Source organism: Coregonus clupeaformis, unplaced genomic scaffold (assembly GCF_020615455.1).
Source record: "Coregonus clupeaformis isolate EN_2021a unplaced genomic scaffold, ASM2061545v1 scaf0266, whole genome shotgun sequence".
NCBI lineage: Eukaryota > Metazoa > Chordata > Actinopteri > Salmoniformes > Salmonidae > Coregonus > Coregonus clupeaformis.
This window is the reverse complement of record NW_025533721.1, coordinates 225,205-248,829: the sequence shown is the minus strand read 5'-3', so window position 1 is coordinate 248,829 and position 23,625 is coordinate 225,205. Positions and strand designations below refer to the sequence as shown.

Here is a 23,625-nt window from a genome sequence, read left to right as displayed (position 1 = left end):
AACATTTTCAAACCAACTTGGGTTAAAGGGGTATGAGAGAAGAAAATTGTTGCCAATTTGTTTGCAATGCGTTCGAACTGTACGGGAGTTCTTTCTTAGTCTCTGACAAGCAGGTGAGATCAAAGTAAAAGTGGACAAAAGAGGCTCAGCAGTGATTTGTCAGGGGGACGAGAAGCATTCCCGTCTGGGAAAGTGGCTTCAGCCTTGGCCGGGCCCTCAGATCACTAGCTCGCTAAAGAAACCATGCCATGAGAAAAAGTACAGCAAAAAAGGTTCAAAGGTCACTTTGATTTGGTCTGGATTATTGGTGCCTCCTTTTTTTCTGCAAAGGGGCCAAGAAAAGGACATGTGGCTAATAACCTTTGTAATGTCAGAAAATACCCTATTGTGCACTTTTTTTAAAATTTGGGGTCAATTAAAAAAGAAGCCCTGAAATTCTTGCTTTCATTCTTCAAGTAAAAAGGTTCAAATGTATGTGTTGGTTGCACTTGATATAGCATAGTTTTTAATCATTTGTCAAATGGATGATAACCACTTGGGTGCAATAGTTGGGTGTACACTCTTAGAAAAAAGGTTCTGGATAGAACCAAAAAGGGTTTGATTGCTTGCTTCATATATGGCACCCCTGAAGGTTCTATATAAAACCTTTTTGTAGGGTTCTTTGATCAGAACCCAAGGGGTTCTTCTTCACTGAACCAAAATTGGTTCCATATAGAACCCTTGGGTTCCATATAGGGTTCTATATGCAACCAATTTCGGTTTGATGTATATAGAACCTTAAGGGATGCTATATATGAAGCAAGCATAGAACAATTTTTGGTTCTATCCAGAACCTTTTTTTCTATGAGTGTGGTATATAATGAAGCAGTCTTGCTAACACATTTAACCAAATGGACCATGGAAATGACACAATGTTTAAAGAAATAATCCACACATAAAAACTATATTTTGGTATTTTTTCATTAGCCCATTGTTGACACACTCCCAACATGTTTTGCATGTCATGTTTTGCATCATATGATGGAAAATGCATCATCATGATGATGCAGCAAGTTACAATTTGCTTTTTGAAAGTCCTATATCTTGAAAGATTGATTGCAGACATGCAAAACACGTTGGGGCTGTATCAACAGTGGACTAATGAAAAACATACCAAAATATAGTTTTGGAGTGGATTATTCATTTAACTTACTTGTGGATAAAACAGGGGAACCATAACCAAAACACAACTCAAAACAACCAAATCCAGCCATATAATCAAGCCGGACATTTACAGTCTGGTTCAATTGTTAAAACTTGATTATGCCCAACTTAAGGGGGTCTTTATTCCAAAAGGTTTGATGAAAGATAGGTCAAACACTGTGAAAGATAGGTCATATTAAATCAATATTGAGTTTGTCACTAAGTTTTATAACAGTTTTATTACATTTTCAAACCATTTAGTCATTTATAATGAAAAAGTATTTTTAAGAATAATTTGAGCGTCAACCATTCAGTCTATTTCTTCCTCCCTCTCCCTCTGTGTGTGTGTCGCACAAATCAGACTGTTCATACTGATTATTACTGAGATACTCTGTGGGCTGCTATAGGCCATAATTAAAATACTTTCTGAAAGAAACAGCAGACCACATCTTAAGTCCCAGTAACCCACCCTCTGTCAGAGTTAAGCCACATCAAGACAGTCTCTCTCAGAAATGTTCACCAGCACAAAGTATGATATACATCGGTTGGCTGATGTTTTGGTATGTTGTCTGACTCGCAGGCGTCTACGATGCGCAATGCTGAGTATGTTATTGCCACCTTTCTATTGATTCAAGTAAACTACTTTATTTGACAGATAGGGCTACCACAATACTGTATGGGAAGGGAAGACAAATGAACAGTTCACTCCTTAGGGAGTTTTGAACCATGGCCTTTATAGTATGCTCTGGAGCAGCGCCAAATGGCAGAGAGATTTGTAGATGGTGCTAATTACGAGAATGGTAACCATAATGCGACCAAGATGGAAGCAATTTAGGCAGTAGTCATTTGCGTGTTACTCTTCCGCCCACCGGCTGCAACATAGACTGAGCCTTAATATTAGGAATAGAATAGCCTAGGACTTCACAATCTCAGACAGAGGAATGAATGCGCATATTGTGCAGGAGGAGACAATACAATTGTGGACTGCACTGGGGACTCAAACATTGGATTAATGCCAATAATGGTGCTTCTCTGCTGAATAAAAATCTGCTGGAAATGTATCATGGAGAATAATAGAAAAACACGTCGATATTTTTAGGTCAATATGGAATTTAACGGTTTGCTCTCCAGGATGGTGATGATATGAAATTCTGAGGATACCGGTCTGTGACAAAAGGTCGATTCCCAAAAGTTATTCTGTAGCTTGCCATGTTCAGTCCCCGTGCGTTTCATGAGTTATTGGAGATAGGCGATGCTCTCCATCAGAGGCACATTGCTTGAAGATTCCGTTGTGAAAGGATCTCACCAAAATAAAGATTCGGGCAAATTATAATACACTAAAGCTTATAATAATACATGTATTGTGTAATCTTTAATGACACCTATTAGCGTAAATAAATTGGTAGGACAGTCACTTGAGATATTTGGAACACACTAAAAATGACTGAATATTTAAACGAATATATTTCGATTATTTGAGAGTATGATAGTGGAAACACCTCATATATGTTAGGCTGGTTAGATATTCTGATCAAAATCCAATAGGAAAAAGACTGAAATGTAACATAATTATGCAAATAATTGACACAAACCGAAGGCATGATCAAACAAATGAAATGCTCTGGAATGCTCAGTTAAATCACTTAGACAAACCGTAGCCTAATTTATAATATTATGTGAGACACTATTTTAATATGGACCTAATAGGCGAAAGAAACTGAACCCTAAAAAGTTGGTTTACTGATCCCTGAGTGCTTGGTTAGGATAATTGAAATTATATAAAAGTTTTCAGATGTTTCAAATAACCCTATTTTTGAGCCACGACCAAAATATTTTGTTTTGTTTAAGACTCCTACCTTCACCTGTTAAACTGAATTGACAGGGTACTTGGATAGGCACACATGTCTTAAACCACGGTGTATAATTTGGGATGTAATTGGTCTTTGGGATACTTCAAAAGAGGAGTTCAGAGGAAAACTCTGCCATCAGATGCCTGGCTCGCTCTTTGTGATGCGGTTTTCCGCAATAAGCCACTGTGTGTAATGCTGTGTAATTTTATCCACGCTGCACTCTCTTGATTCACACAAGGCTGATACCTTGCCTCCCCCTTTCCTTTGTATCAATTGGTCGGAGTTCAGGCGATTGTCACTGGAAGGTTCTTTTATATCTGTGCACGCTGTCGATCAGCGAAATCTCCCGATTGGCTCCTTGTAGGATCCAGAAGTTTTTACAGTCCGCTGTAGGGAGAGCAAAGGAGACGACAACCGCCTGAACGAGACCACACTGTTGTCAACGCGCCGGCCCTAATCGATGACCACGGCTTCACCAGATCACTTCAGATAAAGAGACGGCTGGGGAACACACCTACTTGCCAATGTTTCTTGGGCAGGATCATTGCGTTTTGCCGACACTACAGCAAAGGCAAACGCCAACTCTTTAATGGGACCCCGGATGCCATTTCTATCCATTCTTGCCAGAATCTTACGATATACAGCCATGCCACAATGGTTATAATTCAGCTCCTGTTGTTGCTGAGTTTCTTGGACCAAAGCAAGCAGGATTATCTGTCTCCGAGGCTTGCTAGGACTTCAGGGGCTCCTTGTGCCAGGGGCCAGGCGTGTGACCCAAGGCAGCGGAGAGATGCTGGGGGACGCGGTGGAGTCTACGAGCACCTCGGAGGAGCACCAAGATGCAGAAAACTTTACTGTGCAACTAAATATCATTTGCAAATACATCCAAGCGGGAAAATAGACGGTTCTCTTGAGGAAAACAACCAATTTAGTAAGTATAGGCTATAATTCATGTTGTATTTATTTTCTATGTGTAGCCTACACTTAGAAAAAAAGGTTCTGGGTAGAACCAAACAGGGTTCTATGCTTGCTTCATATATGGCACCCCTTAAGGTTCTATCAATAACCTAAATTGGTTCCATATAGAACCCTATGGAACCCAAGGGTTCTATATCGAACCGATTTTGGTTGAGTGAAGAAGAACCCCCGGGGTTCTGATCAAAGAACCCTACAAAAGGGTTCTATATAGGACCTTTAGGGGTGCCAAAATATATGAAGCAAGCAATAGAACCCTTTTTGGTTCTATCCAGAACCTTTTTTTCTAAGTGTATATATTTTGTTTTATATTGAAGATCTCATGTGGTTAAAGAACACTGTTTGTCTTTATAAGCATTTAAATAACTAAATTATAATGGAAATATCTGTTGAATGTAATAATTTATGTTTTAATTGTGTGGCGCTGGAATTACCATTCCATGCGATTTGGACTATATTTTCATTCATAGCTGTATTAAGGTGCTAGCCTATAGCCTACATTTGGCTCCCACTTTTTTCATGAAAGATGTAGAAATGTGTGTGTATCTTAAAGTGTATATTTGCCTCTGTGGGAAAACGTTGGTTTAAAATAGGTCAGGCATGCTCTCTATAAAACAGAATTACCCTATGGGGTACAGTAGATCATATAGACGACAACACCAGTAGGTAAACTGTCATACTTGTGAAGCAATCTTTCCAAAACGGATCACTTCCCACTGTCCCCTACGTAAACTGCCCCCAGGCTACTTCATCAGGGTCACAATTACGGCGTTCACAGATAATTGGTATGCTGAATGTTTTTCTCTTGCACATTTGACTTGGGCAGTGTAATCATGTTTGTATATCTTTGAAAACGTGACCAGAGGACACTTGTTATCTGTTTTATTAAACACTTAGGCCTAGCCACTTATCAGGCAATAGAGCGCCCATTAGCCAAACCCAAACACGAAAATGAGGCCTATTTCCATATGAACATCAGAATTAACAGACTATGAGAGACACAATAGCTGGGTCGTAGCGGATGTATTTATCCAAACAATTACGATTATCCGAAACCACTGAATAACCTACATAGACTAATCAATGGATGATGATAGAGCAAATAAACCCAAATGTAATATTTTTCAATCTTACATCTTCTAAACATCCAATTGGCTTTTAATAAATCCAAATTATTTGTGCGCAAATTGACTTTTGTGATTACAAGCAACAATTAAAAAATGTACACAGTACAAGCTATGTTATTAACATTTCATAGTGGTTGTGTTTCTACATCTTTACCAAAACGCATAACGTTTATTATCCAGATAAGCCCAATGTAGTTATGTGCGTAATGGAGCCCGAGAACTGGGAACCCACTGCATGTCATCCAAATGATAGCGTCATGAAGGAGAGTACTACTACTCCTACAGTCTACTATAGCTGGATGTAAATGTTCTTCAGAATGCATCAATGCATAACATTTGGTCTCATCTTCTCAGGCATCATGGAGATCACAGCAGTGGATGTTGGAGTGGTAGCGATAAAGGGGATATTTTCCGGGAGATATCTGGCTATGAATGATAAAGGACGTCTATACGCATCGGTAAGTGTTATGTCACATTTGCCAAGATATCTAGATATGCATTTAGAGGATTCGGGTAAAAAGGAACGCTATTTGATTCCATCTAGCCATTGTGGTGTTTATCTAGCATAAAATTGCACCAAATTGTAGTGATTTCCCTATTCAACCTCTCTTATACGAGGCTTGTGTGACTGCTCCAACTAATTGGTCACTGCTATAGTTCTCAAGAGTTTGAAGCAGCCTATCATCATTGCAAGGCAATATGATCAATAAAATGGAATGCGTTTGTGTGGGTGTCTGTGTTTGGTTTTACTATCTTTGTGGGGACCAGAAAGGAAAAAGGCTATTTTAGGTTTAGGGGTTTGGATTAGAATTACGGTTAGGGTTAGAATTGGGGTTAAGTTTAGGGTTAGGTTTAGGATTTGGGGTTAAGGTTAGGGTTAGGTTTAGGGGTTATGGAAAATAGGTTTTTGAATGGGAATCAATTGTTGGGTCCCCACAAGGATGGCAAAACAAACGTGTGTGTGTGTGTAGATGTCCGTGAATCAAGGAGGCCTAATTGAATAGCTTTCGCAGTAATCATGTGAAATTGTGATTTCATAGATTCATGTCTATTTGAGTATTGGTCCAAGGCCATAAATGAAAGGATTAATGAAAGGACTGATTGACAATGATGAAAGGTTGACCATGATGAAAGGTTAATTGACATTGTGTTCTCTTTCAGGATGTGTTCAACCAGGAGTGTGAGTTCCTGGAGCGGATTCATGAGCTGGGCTACAACACCTATGCTTCACGACACCACTCCACCCTGCAGCCCCCTGCAGGGGGTGGCAGTGGCAAACGACGAGCCAGTGCCAAGAGGCAGTGGTATGTGTCCATCAATGGGAAAGGCCGGCCAAGGAGGGGCTTTAAGACACGCAGCACTGACAAAGCCTCCCTTTTCCTGCCTCGAGTGCTAGGCAATAAGGACCATGAGATGGTGCAAAAGCTCCGTGACAGCCAGAGGCACCCAGCTGGACAGCAGAGTCCCCCTATGGACCGGGTTGAGCACCGGAGACGGAGACACCGGGCCCGGGGTAGGAAGGGCAGAACCAAGAGGCCTGGTGACAGACTGACACTAGCCACTGTCTGAGAGCAGTAGGCCCTATTTCTCAGCTGAGGAGCACCAGTTTACGGCACATGAAACGGACCAATAATGGACTTACTGAAATATCTGCCTTAGAAGGAGAACATTTCACTTGGATCAGTCAGTGGCAGCAAGCTATACTTTGTTGTACAAGCTCCCGCTAAAATCCTTGCTTGAGATACATGCAACTTGAACCATCCCCCACAACTATTGCAATACCGACACAAGATTTGCCTGGGAATTCGAGTTAGGCACATACAGCTAAAGTTTGATCTAAGTATGAAAGGATGATAAGGTTTGTGTTTGTTTTGTACATACACGTGTGAATGTGACCAAAGTCAACACAGCTGGATATCTTCTTATTGTTGTATTACCTGGAAAAAGACAAGTTGTTTTTGTGTTCTTGTGGAACTTTTTAAAGATCATAAATAATATATGTATATATGTGTACAGTTCTTTTTAATATCAGTTTCATTTATCAGCAGCTTTAATTTGGGGAAATGAGATAGAGTAAGACCTGGACATCATTCATGTGCTTACAGATACCAAGGAGGTGGTATGCTCCAGAGAAGTAGAAATACAGCAAAGCACTTTTTCATATTAGCGTAAAAAGAAAACAAGTAAAAACATGGGAACACATTTATTTTGAAATGTACTTATGATGTGATAGTCTACTGTCTGTAAACTGCGAGAAGTACTTTGTATATTACTAATGATATGAATATTTATTTGGTACCTGTGTTTTTTAAGTTATTGATGAGATTGTTTCTACATTTACCAATGTTATTCTTTTTTACTTTGTTGTAACCAACCAGGCGTACCCCTCACTCAAATGTATGGTAACAAGAGATATTGTCAAAACAAATGGTCAATCTGGCTTGTCAAACATTACTTTGTTTTGTTAATTGGTGTAACTAGCTAGTACAACTGAACAGACAAAATACATCAAATTTACTTACTGAATCCTATTTGTCCCTTTTTGGGCATGAGACCACACTCAGCTGACTTTATTTTGTCCTGCCCATGACCATGTTTTGCACTTCACCACAGGTTGGGTTCATCTCTGTCAGTTCTGACACCACTGTTCCTACACCAGGTAGGCCTAGCTTTGGCCTTCCATGTTGCTCATAGATTGCCGTTCTGTTCAGAGCATGGGGGATGCAGCTTTGTTCCACTCTATGTTAACACAAATATGTAATTGTCATGATTTTTTTCACCACCAATCAATTATTTTATGGTGAATGTTGAGTCATGAGGCTATAGTGAACACTGTAACATGCAAACAATAAACGATCAAGTATTTGGATTAATGTCATAAGGAAATGTTTAACCTGTGAACGTTGTGTTTAAAAAGGCTTCTGGGGTTTAAGAGGGAGGTCTAGTTTTAGCATCTGAGTTATTTCTGTCAAGGTGAGGTGATTATTACACAGTTTCAAAAACAATATAGGTTACTGATGGCAAAATGTACATTTTAAAAGCTGAATGGTTGTTTCTTTATTTTCAAGTACCAGGACTTTGTAGCTTGCCTTCACCAACCCCAATAGTGTGATCCCACAGTCCTGAAGTAGAATGCTCTCATGGCCTCCAGCAGAATGGAACTCTCTCAGGGGAACCTATCCCTTCTCTGTGCTGTACCTATCCCTTCACAGTGACTGCACCTGTTTTAATGAGAGAGAAAGTGTTAGGGACACAATAAGATATTTTTTTTCAAAGTGAGTGTTTTTAAATTGCATGCACTGAATCTGTCATTGAATGTTTAATTAAAGTTTATATGAAAAACTGAACCTAGCAACCAACCACTAACTGTGTTGCTAAATTTATAGGAGCATATAAAGAAGTGTTATCCTATACCTTGAGGGTCTGAAAGCTTCCTGAGCATGACAATAGAACGTCTCTGGGGGAACCTGGGAAGCCGTGTCGCCCGAGACATTCTGCTTTTTTTCAACACTGACCAAAGCCTCAGATCCAATAAACAAGGAAATCCCTCCTGAAAAAGAAAATGTGTCATAGAAAGTGTAACACCTTGCTATAGTTTGTTATGAATGCCAAACTCTAATATTACTTAACAGGAATGTGGGACTTCGGATAAGTGGAAGTACTTGAATTAGCCTTTGTGTTTCCCCGCCTGCTGTCTTATTTTCAACTATCTCCATAGCCTAATGACTAGGGCCTAGGCTAAGCGGTCGCCCCAACAAAGATATGCATTTATCAGCCGGACAATAAAATCTACATTCTGATGTAGCCTAATATCCACTGGCTGACGAAAATATATGATATTTCCCAGGAGAGCATTAGAAGAGAATTATATATACTGAACAAAAATATAAACGCAACATGCAACAATTTCAACAATTTTACTGAGTTACATTTCATATAAGGAAATCAGTTAATTGAAATAAATACATTCATTAGGCCCTAATCTTTGGATTTCACATGCCTGGGCAACAATGTTGGAGGCGGCTTATGGTAGAGAAATGAACATTAAATTCTCTGGCAACAGCTCTGGTGGACATTCCTGCAGTCAGCATGCCAATTGCACGCCCCCTCAAAACTTGAGACATCTGTGGCATTGTGTTGTAAGACAAAACTGCACATTTTAGAGTGGCCTTTTATTGTCCCCAGCACAAGGTGCACCCGTGAAATCATGCTGTTTAATCAGCTTCTTGATGTGCCACACCTGTCAGGTGGATGGATTTTCTTGGCAAAGGAGAAATGCTCACTAACAGGGATGTGCGCAAAATTGGAGAGAAATAAGCTTTTTGTGCATATAGAACATTTCTGGGATCTTTTATTTCAGCTCATGAAACATGGGACCATCACTTTAAATGTTGCGTTTAGATTTTTGTTCAGTGTAATTAACCAACACAATCAATAAATTCACCCATCATCAATGTGGGACCCCCTGGCATTTTTGAAGAGGAAAATAAAGTGCCAGGATCCATTTAGTTTGAGTGTAAAGGTTGTAGCCTAGTCTGCCATCATAACTGCAACTGGGTTATTCACTAGGCCTATATTTTAGACCCACAATTACACCCGGCCAACAAACAAAGTACAAAAATGAAAAATTAACGGTTGATAACCCCCAATTAAATGTTGATATCGGCTTTATGGGACATGTTCATTCAACTTAATAGGAAGCATACAGAAATCAGGAGTTAAAACTGATTTAAATTGTAGAAATGGAGGCTACCATGCAGCTTGGCCCCTTCTGCATATTCCCACACAGATCATGTTTTTCTCCTGTTCCCCTTCGTGCTCCCGCAGAACATCTATTCAGGCACATGGCGCTCTTATTAGTTCAGTGGCATTAAGCAAGTAAACAAAAGCTCAGTAGTTAGTTTGCGTCTCGACCGGGCGACTTATGTTGACCCGCACAACACAATGATGTGTCTGGCTGTCGCCATGTCAAGGGGAGATGCTCATTAGCGCACTAGCAAACTTTCCCTCCCACAGTCGACGCGGTAAAACCTGTAATGACATCCAGCGATTGAAGGCATTATATTCCACAACTACGGCAGACGGCGGGATAAGCCATAGGCTATCACAGGTAAGGAAGCACAGACTCCCTTTTCCCATCTATGGAAAGCATCTCTTGTGTTAACTTGTAGATACTGCACCCTAGGGGTAGGACGTTAGGCTAGTGGTTTCCTAATAAGACAAACGCTTTACAGAAAATTACAACATAGCCTCATTTTGCTATTCATTATTAGGCCAAACGTTTATAACGTGAAACATTAACAATAAACGTTTTACACTTTTCCGCCAAACAAAGATTGTAATAATGAGGCATGCACATCAATGTGGCACCAACTTGGATTTTTCAGCAAATACAGTACCAGTCAAAAGTTTGGACACACCTACTCATTGAAGGGTTTTTCTTTATTTTTTACTATGTTTTACATTGTAGAATAATAGTGAAGACATCAAAACTATGAAATAACACATATGGAATCATGTAGTAACCAAAAAAGTGTTAAACAAATCAAAATATATTTTATATGTGAGATTCTTCAAATAGCCACCCTTTGCCTTGATGACAGCTTTCACACTCTTGACATTCTCTCAACCAGCTTCACCTGGAATGCTTTTCCAACAGTCTTGAAGGAGTTCCCACATATGCTGAGCACTTGTTGGCCGCTTTTCCTTCACTCTGCGGTCCGACTCATCCCAAACCATCTCAATTGGGTTGAGGTCAGGGGATTGTGGAGGCCAGGTCATCTGATGCAACACTCCATCACGCTCCTTCTTGGTAAAATAGCCCTTACACAGCCTGGAGGTGTGTTGGATCATTGTCCTGTTGAAAAAATGATAGTCCCACTAAGCCCAAACCAGATGGGATGGCGTATCACTGCAGAATGCTGTGGTAGCCATGCTGGTTAAGTGTGCCTTGAATTCTAAATAAATCACAGACACCAGCAAAGCACCCCCACACCATAACACCTCTTCTCCAAGCTTTACGGTGGGAAATATACATGCAGAGATAATCCGTTCACCCACACCGCGTCTCACAAAGCCATGGTGGTTAGAACCAAAAATCTCAAATTTGGACTCCAGACCAAAGGACACATTTCCACCGATCTAATGTCCATTGCTTGTTTTTCTTGGCCCAAGCAAGTCTCTTCTTATTATTGGTGTCCTTTAGTAGTGGTTTCTTTGCAGCAATTCGACCATGAAGGCCTGATTCACACAGTCTCCTCTGAACACTTGATGTTGAGATGTGTCTGTTACTTGAACTCTGTGAAGCATTTATTTGGGCTGCAATTTCTGAGGCTGGTAACTCTAATGAACATATCCTCTGCAGCAGAGGTAACTCTGGGTCTTCCATTCCTGTGGCGGTCCTCATGAGAGCCAGTTTCATCATAGTGCTTGATGGTTTTTGCGACTGCACTTGAAGAAATGTTCAAAGTTCTTGAAATGTCCCGTTCTGACTGACCTTCATGTCTTAAAGTAATAATGGACTGTTGTTTCTCTTTGCTTATTTGAGCTGTTCTTGCCATAATATGGACTTTATTTAATATGGACTGTATTTTACCAAATAGGGCTATCTTCTGTATACCCCCCCACACCTTGTCACAACACAACTGATTGGCTCAAACGCATTAAGAAGGAAATAAATTCCACTAATTAACTTTTAAGAAGGCACACCTGTTAATTGAAATGCATTCCAGGTGACTATCTCATGAAGCTGGTTGAGAGGATGCCAAGAGTGTGCAAAGCTGTCATCAAGGCAAAGGGTGGCTACTTTGAAGACTCTCAAATATAAAATATATTTTCATTTATTTAACACTTTTTTGGTTACTACATGATTCCATATGTGTTGTTTCATAGTTTTGATGTCTTCACTATCATTCTACAATGTAGAAAATAGTACAAATAAAGAAAAACCCTGGAATGAGTAGGTGTGTTCAAACTTTTGACTGGTTCTGTATATATATACAGTTGAAGTCGGATGTCATTAAAACTCGTTTTTCAACCACTCCACAAATTTCTTCTTAACAAACTATAGTTTTGGCAAGTCGGTTAGGACATCTACTTTGTGCATGACACAAGTAATTTTTCCAACAATTGTTTACAGACAGATTATTTCACTTATAATTCACTGTATCACAATTCCAGTGGGTCAGAAGTTTACATACACTAAGTTGACTGTGCCTTTAAACAACTTGGAAAATTCAGGAAAAAAATGTCATGGCTTTAGAAGCTTCTGATAGGCTAATTGACATCATTTGAGTCAATTGGAGGTGTACCTGTGGATGTATTTCAAGGCCTTGTAGAATAATAGTGAAGACATCAAAACTATGAAATAACACATATGGAATCATGTAGTAACCAAAAAGGTGTTAAACAAATTAAAATATATTTTACATTTGAGATTCTTCAAATAGCCACCCTTTTGCTGAATTTATTTCCTTCTTAATGCGTTTGAGCCAATCAGTTGTGTTGTGACAAGGTAGGGGGGGAGGGGGGGGGGATATACAGAAGATAGCCCTATTTGGTAAAAGACCAAGTCCATATTATGGCAAAAACAGCTCAAATAAGCAAAGAGAAAACAACAGTCCATCATTACTTTAAGACATGAAGGTCAGTCAATAAGGAACATTTCAAGAACTTTGAAAGTTTCTTCAAGTGCAGTCGCAAAAACCATCAAGCGCTATGATGAAACTTGCTCTCATAAGGACCCCCACAGGAATGGAAGACCCATAGCTACCTCTTCTGCAGAGGATAAGTTCATTAGAGTTACCAGCCTCAGAAATTGCAGCCCAAATAAATGCTTCACAGAGTTCAAGTAACAGACACATCTCAACATCAACTGTTCAGAGGAGACTGTGTGAATCAGGCCTTCATGGTCAAATTGCTGCAAAGAAACCACTATTAAAGGACACCAATAATAAGAAGAGACTTGCTTGGGCCAAGAATCACAAGCAATGGACATTAGGCTGGTGGAAATGTGTCCTTTGGTGTGGAGTCCAAATTGGAGATGTTTGGTTCCAACCGCCATGGCTTTGTGAGACGCGGTGTGGGTGAACGGATGATCTCCGCATGTGTATTTCCCACCGTAAAGCATGGTTGGGGATGAGTCGGACCGCAGAGTGAAGGAAAAGCAGCCAACAAGCGCTCAGCATATGTGGGAACTCCTTCAAGACTGTTGGAAAAGCATTCCAGGTGAAGCTGGTTGAGAGAATGCCAAGCGTGTGCAAAGCTGTCATCCAGGCAAAGGGTGGCTATTTGAAGAATCTCAAATATAAAATATATTTTGATTTGTTTAACACTTTTTTGGTTACTACATGATTCCATATGTGTTATTTCATAGTTTTGATGTCTTCACTATTATTCTACAATGTAGGTGTGTCCAAACTTTTGACTGGTAGTGTATATGGAGTGCAAATACTTTTTCTTTGAAACGTCAAATGCTTATATACGCATATATGACAGGAAATGTGACCTATATCAATAAATAATGAGCTTATGAACAGCAAGTCATAATTTGAGCAAATTCAATATAATAACCAAGCGATCATCAGAATAATGATCAAAAGAAGGAGTGATGATGCAAAGATGAAGAAATCGAAGAATTTGAATACGCTACTATTATTGTTGCTGCTATTGTAGTTTGAACATGCAATCTTAACAATCAGTGAAATGTGTCCTAAAAAAATTAAAAGCGCAGGTATTCAGTGTCTCTCCAAGAGGAGACAGGCCCTTATGCCTACCTAATTGGTGTGGCCAGGAATTCCGCCTTCACAGAACCTGGGAGGCTTTTGTCTCTGCCCTCTGCAGGCCGTCTGCACTGCTTACCATGAATTCTCAGCCAAAGAGACACTTCACTGTTTTGGTTTTCAAATATTTTATTTGTTGAGCATCTTCCCATAATGGTCAAATAACTTGACTGAGAAGTGACATATTGATGTGAACTAAATTGTGCTTATATAAAAATAAATATAGACACCATTTCCAAATTGTGTGAGACTTTTTGTCTCAAATAATATTTGGTGCACATCAGCAAGTATTTATAAGATGCCATAAAATAATGAGCAAAAGTGTTAAAATCACGACTTCTATCCCACAAGAGTGATAGGCCTACTTCAAAGCCCTATTGATCTATTAACTTTAAAATAAAAGTGATGTAGCCTACCTGGAAAACATCCACCCCTGAGTCAATACCAAAATTATGTTATACTATTTTTTTTCGTAAATACATTTGACACAATTAGTGACATTCACTTTCAATTTCATTTTCTTTCACCAGAACTAAAACTATAAAGAAATTATAGTCACTGAAATGGCTGATTTGTCCAGCAACTGCCAGTTAGCCTGGCTGACGCAACTGCCAGTAGCAGGCATTAAAGAAAATCAAACCAGGATGATTTCTCCCTTTATAGGCAAAAAGATTGACACAGGCCAAATCAAACTTGAAAATCATCAAGTGAGCATTTTCCCAATTGTTAATTTGAATACCACCCGGTATTCAAATTAACAATTGGGAAAATGCTCAAAGTTTCAGCACTGAGGAAATATTAAACAAATCAAATACAGCTTTTAATGATTTTACTCATAAAATACATAGTCGAGTATGTTAGGTAATGTGGTGCACTATGCAAAATGCATAATCCTAGACCTAGAGCATGCTAAAATGTTGTCATCATGTTCCTTTTAACAAAATAGATTTCAAGTTGGGTTATCGAGTGTATAGCTTGTACGGTTTGTATCTGTTTGTTTTATGACTAATATGCAGTTATGGGTAACAGCAACACCTCAACTCAAAACACTGAAGTGTGACTATCACATCTTATCAACGCATAGCCTACAACTCCAGTGTATAGATCACAGTTGCATGCAGTTTGGTCAATGTCCTTTCAAGCTTGCACATTTCTATTTCTAAATGCCGATTACAACAAAAACAAAAGGTTTAAAGTTGAGTAAATGGAACTGTGAACAGTCCCTTGCATAATACACTATAGGTCTCTGCCAGCTGTCTTTTGTAAGGGGACAAGGGGTGGGTTTTCACGTGCAGACTTGAGGGCAATTTAAGTTTACGGTGTCCCTCGATCTCGTCAGGTAAAGGGCGAAAGCAGAGGACATCACAGACACTTGTCGATTGCCTTGCTGACCAGGAGAGATTGAACCAAGGGAACAATAGATTTGGACCAAAACAAACTACAACCACCTGCCAATTGATGAAAGTGCTGCCAGATTCAAGGTCTGATGCAAACATCCTCTTTACACATGAATGTTGTCCTTATTTAACAAGTTTAAAGACATGCTCAAAAGTTACAGGCTTAGATGTGGAGTAACCTCAAGCTATCAAGACAGCAACGTCGAAAATGTATTCAGTCAAATATGTCAGGGAAAAGATATTGAGCAACCGAACAACTAACATGAACACAGTTAAAAAGTCAAACAAAACATTACCCTTTCATAGCGAATCCCTATGCAGCGCGATGTGTAGCCTACTTAAAAATGCGGAGACAAATTACAGTACCATGGAGAGCGGCACCACAGGACTACATGAAAGGAAAAACGTCACTTGTTGAAGTATGGGCAAATACGTGCATCTTCAAAGGACAGTTAGAAACCGTGTAAGTCCATTATATTTGCTTGAAAAGTCTGCAAGTTATTAAATACATTATTAAAATATTTGTTTGTGTTAGATTTTTGTCCAGAAAAGCTTTTTGATGTACGTCTGTTTCATTTACACAATAGTTTATTTCCCATCAGTTATAAGGAATTGATCCAAAACGAAACCAGGGGAAAGTATAGGCCTGAAGCTCAGTTGACATGGGGGAAAACCTCCAGAGTCGATGCTCAAACGTGTACAAATAGTCCAAAGTTGTACTGGATGTGTACAATGGTAATGAATGGTAATGAATGATAATCCACAGTGTCCCTCAGTAATCGCTGCAAACGCAACAACAAACGTCACTCCCGATCTTTTTGATTATCCATAAGGCAGAGAACAAACAGCCCACTTGTGAGACACAGAAAAATATCAGATGAACCGACTGAAAAAGACGCGTCTTCTGTGTCATCAGCAGGCAGCGTTTAGTGAACTAGCGAACCCAGGAGAGAGGGGTCGCCAAGCTAAAGGTTGAGCAACTCGAGGTACGGCTCCAAGATCTGACTGCATTCAAAGTTCCAATTTGCAGCATAGAGGGACGGAATGTTATTAGCCTATACATTGAGGATTACCCAAACGTGAACATGAGAAAACGTTTTCATGAGAATCATCAGCTTGTGACTGGGGGGTTCAGGGTCCCCAAGAGCGCCTGTAAACCCATCAATGATTTCCAAGGGGTGTTTCTTTCTCTAAGCATTGTGTGCATAGAGATCTCTGTGTTATTAGAGATACACGAAAAGGCAAAACAACTGTTTTATTAGAGATGAAGGAGGGTACTTACTGTTCACAACGCTATATGGCACAAGTGCGCATTCAAGATTAAACATATTTTACCTAAAAGTTTTGACTAGCCTAGTGAAAATGTTGTTTCCCCCAATCCATTTCACCAACGTGTAGAGATGTAAGTAACTTAAGTCTTGTAGAAGCAAATTGGTGGCTTATAGTAGACAGTTCATGCAGACTGTCAATGATGGAATTTGGGCATTATTTGGACACACTTTCATTGCTTTGGGACACCCTGATATTGGCTATGTAACACAAACCTTTTTCCCAAAAAAATATTAACTAAGCTTATGGGCCACATTAAACCCTACCAAAAATTCTGCATTGTCCACATTCTCAAAATGATCTTTCTCCTAATGAAGCATTGGCACTGCAAATGAATTCGTAAATTGAGTAATAATTGTTTATCATTATCAGTGATGTTATAGTCTACTACTTTATTGATGTTATTATAAATTCAGAACTATGACAGAGCTAGAGCCAGCAATAGCCCAATGACTCACATTGTCGCGATATCCTCCACAAGGCAGGCAATGAACACTGAATAAGTTGTGAATGGCTTTTCTGTGCCACTATCTTCACTGTGCAGATTTCAGTCGGAGCTACTTATCATGCTTTTCATATTCTATTTAGTCTCACCATTGTTCTCTTTAAGAACCGGGGTAATTTTTTTCTCTCTGCCAGTCTTAAATTAGTGTTTTCGATTCGTTGAATTCAACTTTTGTTTTTTCCTGTTATTGTTCATTTATAGAACTGTCTCCTGTCTGACACCGCAGTCTGTAAACTTGGCTATTTCCTATTTTACATCCTCCCATACATAAATAATTGTATTTCAGTCCGATAATGAAGGAAGCTTTACACAAAGAAACCCTATTACAAAGTCTTTATTCTAATTTTCACTATTAGATAAGGGCATTATTTGTATAGACAACTTCCCGCGGTCTTGCTCGTTTCAATATGAGTGAACACTGGCAAATGTTGTTTTGTTATCTGGGCAAGTCTAGTTTTTACATTTGTTAAACGCCCCCCTCCCTCCCCACCCTTGGCACAGCATGTACATTATGAGGGATCCGTCTGTTTAGAGTGGCTTAGAATACTGTCCCGTGATGCAGTAGGTAGTGCGTGATGTAATTTCGCAGCAGATATAAATATCGTCGGAGAGGGAAAAGCGGCATGGCTGAGCGGCGCTTGCCTAGACGGCCAACACTTCTCAACTTATACTTGGACAAGTTCGACTCGAATCTATACACGTTACCTCGGAGAGAACAGTCATACCAAGCAAGAATAGATGTCGCACCAAAGGGAACTCATCATCTTTGTCTTGGAATGAGAGTCTTTCGTTGCTTTTTTTCATTCGTTCGTTTTTTCTTATTCGGAGTCCAACTTAAAGGCCGACACAGTGGTGATATTTGTTGTCCCTTAAACTCCCTCAACAAACACTGTAGGCTACTGCAGTGTTGGTAAGGATGGCCTTTCAATCGGCCCTCTTACCAATATTGGTCTTGGGACTGATGTCTAGTTTGGTGCGTTGTGCCCCCTTCCCTGGCAGGCTGAATGGCACAGTGGAACGACGCTGGGAGACACTGTACTCGCGGTCCTTGGCTCGGATCCCTGGGGAGAAACGAGAGATAAACCGGGACAGCGACTATCTTATGGGTATTAAACGGCTACGACGCCTTTATTGCAATGTAGGAATTGGGTTTCATATTCAAGTTTCACCCGATGGGAGAATAACAGGAGTGCACAATGAAAACCGTTACAGTAAGTTCAAAATGATTATTGCACTTTTACGCATTAGATTGTCTTCTCACATTAGTTGCATGTACCTCTTGTGCTGTCATTCCCAACCTGAACTCTGGCCTGCCTGGTCATTCCATGCACTTATAGCCCGTTCCCGTGCGAGCCATTGGTATTAGAATAGGCCTTTCATAAAATGAAATCAAATATTTCATATTTCATAACATATTTCATGCAATCAATTATAAAGAACTTAAGTGACTTACGCAAATGTTTTTTAATTAGATGTATAAAAACATGTTTTTATGTGCCACTTGTGTATTCCAATTAGCCTATACTTATTTGAAGAGACTGCTAGATCGTGTCTTCATCAACATATTATCACGATATGAATATCTGGCATATTATGTGATAGTGTCAGTGTCGGGGCAGGGTTATCTTGGCACGGTTTGAAATGCCTCACCAATGTGTTTAATTTGAAAGTGGAATAGATATGACTTGATTGCAGTTTTAGAATGTGCTTCTTATTTCACTGCTGATGAAATACGTTGTCTGTGTGGCATCGGTAACATGCAGTGCTATGCTAGCTAGCTAAAAACCAATGCCTATTAAATAAATAGGTCTAAGTGTCTTGTGTCAAAGGAGAGAATAAGGTAGGTATGCGTTGGCACATCTGGAGGCTAAAAATGATGTGTGGGTGCTTTCCACTCTGAAACCAGTGTCTGAAATAAGAGATTTCTAGGAACCAAGCCAATATCCAATACGTCCTAAAGTTAGGACGGCGATCTGTTACGGTAAATTAACCCCTTGGCCTTACGTGTCAAATTAATGTCCCATCGAGACAAAGTCATATTCGATTACATTTGCAGACACAAAGAATAACAAACATTTACTTGTCTAACAGTTGTCATTGCAAACATGACCCTGTATCTTCTCAACGATATAATGTGACAAATACGCCCCTATCGCCAATATCGACAAGGTCTGCCTGTGAACTTAAAGGTTGTTTTGTGTTCCCTTGGCCTATTTTGAGACATGACATAAAATTCAAGGGAGATCCATTACATAGATACTGTTTGAACAGCTCTAGTCGCCATAAAAACACCTTTAAAAAAGGGAGCCAGACATCATTCTGGACTCAAAAGTCCAGGATGTAAAGTACAAGTGAGGACTTAAATTGGACATTAGGTGACATATGATGCTTCAGTTAGGACACTTTTAATAAAAAGGCACAAGAACAGCATCAGAGGTCCATAGGCTGCTTGATTGACCTTATCTGTAACAAATGTGTCAATGTTTGTTAATGCACTGTCAAACATTTCCTGTAAAATGTACACTAACTTACTGGCAGTAATATTTATTTTACAGTACAGCTACTGTTATCCATTTTACGGTAATCCATTTTACGGTACCAAAAATGTTACTGTAATATACTTTACAGGATATTACTGGAATTACCCATGCAGCGACATGTTACCCAGTGTTCATTTTTACATTGACATTTTGTTCATTTAGCGGTGCTCTTGTCATTAACAACTTACAGTCAGTGTATTCAACCAAGGTTGATAGCAAGTAAAAAGTAATAGCAAGTAAAACGTTTCTGTAACCGTTACTGGAAATGTTGTTGTAGTTGAGGATACATTGGTATTCAAAATAATTGTAATTACAACAAGATATCTTTAATTTTCTGACTATCTCTGGATAGTGTCAATACAATACTGAGATATTCATGGTAACTTGATGCCAGAGCAATGAAACACAGTGCAATATGTTACATGTGACTCTTAAACTGTAAGAAAATTATTTCTACAGTATTTTACTGTAATTACAAGGGATTAGAGCAAGCAAGTTGGCTGTATGCATTTGCATATTACAGCATACTAATGAATACTTGTTGTTTTCTATCACTTGCACTTCTAGAGGCCTAAACAAAGGCTTCCAAACTGTCCGTGATTACAGGGCAAAACAGATCAAATGGACATGGGTAAATATTCAACCATTAAAAGGTTTAAGACCCGCTACCACTCTGATCTGTTCCCTATATACATTTAATTGTTAGGGAATTACTACCACATATCACTTAAATTGGTACAGGACTCTCACGATCGGATGCAACCAATATAGCCACTACAAGGCATGCCTTAAGATATGTTAATGAGCCAGCGATTCTTTCTCCTGCCACAATATTTCTCCACAATGCCCAATCATTTACAGTATGCTGCAGTAAATACATAGCAAAACAGCAATACAGTACTTTATTGTTGAATTCCATTTCATATTTCATATTCACAATTGCTAATAGTGAATATTTAATTATATATTACACTATACCAACTGATATTTGGTGTTTTATTTCCCTTGCACTTTAGGGCTTAACAAAAGCTTCTAAATTGACAGCGACTACAAGCCTCTTTCTTGGAGGATGCATGCTCGCGCAATTTGAAAGTTTGTTTCTGTCTCCAGACATGAGTGAAATCAACTGATGACGTGATATGAAGATAGTTGCATGTGAACCACATACAATACTATTTGTTTTCCTCTTTCCAGGTCTCCTTGAGATATCTCCAGTAGAGAGAGGAGTTGTGACAATCTTTGGCGTCCAAAGCGGTCTATTCGTGGCTATGAACAGCAAAGGGAAGCTGTACGGATCTGTGAGTGTATGAGATGATCTACGGTTGATTTCCGCCGGTAGATGTTCTTATCAGTAGCCTACTCGATGACATGTCACCACTTGAGCTGTAGCAACCACTCCCTCTGCTACATACACCACAGCACCCCCGACAGCTCCTTTCCGTGTCACATTGTTGGGCTGGGTTATGGCATGCTTCCAGTGCCTGGCCGTGTTTTCATTGTGGGCCGGATAAACCCAGGAACGGTAGCGCAGTAGATCATTCAGACTGCGCATTCCATTCTTAGCATTGCCAGCCACCACATGCACCTACTGTCCTTCCCAGAGTAAAGATGAACTGGCCCAAAATACCACCCACACACACTGTCTATAGACCCCACAACACAGCACATTCATTAATGTTCTTGATGGGATAGTTAAATAGTTGGATTGTGGCTCTAACATAATCGGTTTTATCACCTGCCCTGGTTATCCCTACCACACAAAAGCATCAACATTAAAGACAAAACCAAGCAGTCAAATGGACTAGCCAACCCCTATGGCATTCATTAAGGATATATGGAATATAACTGTTAGAAACATTATACACTATTTTGTCAAGTTTCAATTTCTACAAAGTAGGTCACGTCTAGGTCATGTCTTTGCCATTATACTGCTCATACTAAACATATAGCCTATAATTAAACATCTTTCTAATCTTCTCTGTTTTAGGTTCATTACAACAACGAGTGCACATTCAAAGAAACTCTCCTGGCAAATAATTACAATGCTTACGAATCGGTGGCATACCCGAGGATGTACATTGGACTAAGCAAGACCGGTAAAACAAAAAGAGGAAACCGAGTGTCACCAGCCATGACGGTGACGCATTTCTTGCCAAGAATCTGAGTCACTCAGAAATAGACTTAACCTCAATAAGGTGGGGTGAGGGGGACTCAAAACGATGCACTTTCAACTGGAGTTTTATGCAAGACTAAGTGTATCATCCTGCTTAAATGTTATGTATAAGTTTGTATATCAGTTTATTTATTATGTAAAACTATTTTGTATTTGGGGGAAACAGGTCCTGACTTCAGGGGGAATTTCAGAGATCAACACATTTATTTATGTTTTTTAACTTATCAGAAGTCTGCTGCTAATAAGTGTTTGGGTAAGTGAGATTCCTTTGTTGAATTATGGTTTTCTTTACACTGTTTATAGACAAAATATTATACAGTGACAGAGCAAAGGATACTTTTATATTACTTATTTTTCTTCTATGGAAATAACTTTTAAGTCTTAGACGGAAGTTCAAACAAGTGAAATTATATCAAATTATTGGTTTTAGAAGCAGAAGCAATTGTCCAATGGCAGGACTCTTTGTATGGCATTGGAGTCTAATTGAAACAGTATCAGCTTACTACTGGTTACAGAAAGAGCCGCGTTGAAGTCCTACCCTCTCAAATCTGTTTTTAGCTCTGCCAGGGGGTTGAACTTTGAACTTTTCTGCAGTCAATCTTTGTCAGATCTATAAGACTCTGGATAGAGAGAGGCATCTTCTTGACATTGTATAAGCAGAGAATTTGAGAGTTTAAAGGCAAGGTCAGTGTGCTGACACCAAGTCAGAAACCATAGCCATGGCTCTATAACGTACAGCTTTTATGATGGGAAGTAAAAAATCAAAGTCCTCAGCAGTATGGAGGATATTTGGATCTCAAAAGGATCAGAGCTCCTCCCTGAGTGCAAAAAAAGAAGCCAAGATAATGTAATGATTATGTTTTCCCCAAGTGTGTACACCGAAAAGCTATAAATTATTTTTTTGGGGAGACATGTATTGGCTCCCATTTCTTCCCATTGCCCCACTTTCCTTGTTATCTATTATCTACCTCACTTAATCAACAAACCCCCCAAAAACCTTTCTAGAGTTTGTCCTGAAGTCATTCTATTGAACCAGTTTGAGATTAGCCCCAATCTCTTCGGAGCACCATGCCATAGGCAGAAGTGCAGGCAGCCATTTCGTCCTAGTTGCGCCTTGTCACGTTTGAGCTATCTTTACCCTGTGATTTACTTTTAGAAAGGATGATCATGGTGGAAATATTTACAGACAGCTGTTAGACTGCAATATATGCTCAACCAGTAACCCTATATTTTTCTTTATATATTTTGTAAATATAACCCCTGGTAACTGGCAGAGCATAGCGAAGCTGCTTCAAAGTCTGTTATTCCTCCTTTGGGAACATTCATTCACAGACTAAGGGGATTGACCAGGAGATGGTCCATGCCAGAGGGTGTCTCTCTCCCTCTATAGTCCTAGTCGGTATTTACGTAATAATAAGGAATTCCCCTCGACCACGTCCACAAATTGGGGAAAACCAACATTCTTTCCTATTGACCCCCATTGTAAAAGAAGCAACTTCGTCATCGTTTTTTTTGTCATACAGAAATAACAAAACATGCCAAAAAGCTGCTGTGTTGTTCAATGTAACCAGGTCAAAAATCCTGACCTATGGTTCGCAATGCTCCCACGTAGGGAAATAGAGCCTGCAAGAAGAGCCCTGTGCTGTGGCTTCAGGCTATTTGGCGTGGGAGAGCGGGAAATGTGGGGAGCCGGTGTCCAAGTAGGCTACACGTAGCTATGTGTGTGGAAAACATTTAATCACAGGTAAGACATTTAACTTGTATAGT

At 39.5% G+C, this 23,625-nt stretch overlaps 2 protein-coding genes across 2 annotated transcripts; both read left to right on the top strand.

Annotated features, from left to right (window-relative positions):
- Window positions 1–3,437: 3,437 nt before the first annotated feature.
- Window positions 3,438–8,436, top strand: LOC121574277 (fibroblast growth factor 3-like). The gene is made up of 3 exons (XM_041886895.1): window positions 3,438–3,963; window positions 5,489–5,592; window positions 6,296–8,436. The coding sequence occupies exons 1-3, from the start codon at window positions 3,687–3,689 to the stop codon at window positions 6,701–6,703; spliced, it is 789 nt and encodes a 262-aa protein (XP_041742829.1). The 5' UTR covers window positions 3,438–3,686; the 3' UTR covers window positions 6,704–8,436.
- Window positions 8,437–17,782: 9,346 nt separating this feature from the next.
- On the top strand, window positions 17,783–23,625 carry LOC121574278 (fibroblast growth factor 4B-like). The gene is made up of 3 exons (XM_041886896.2): window positions 17,783–18,356; window positions 20,880–20,983; window positions 21,673–23,625. The coding sequence occupies exons 1-3, from the start codon at window positions 18,062–18,064 to the stop codon at window positions 21,847–21,849; spliced, it is 576 nt and encodes a 191-aa protein (XP_041742830.1). The 5' UTR covers window positions 17,783–18,061; the 3' UTR covers window positions 21,850–23,625.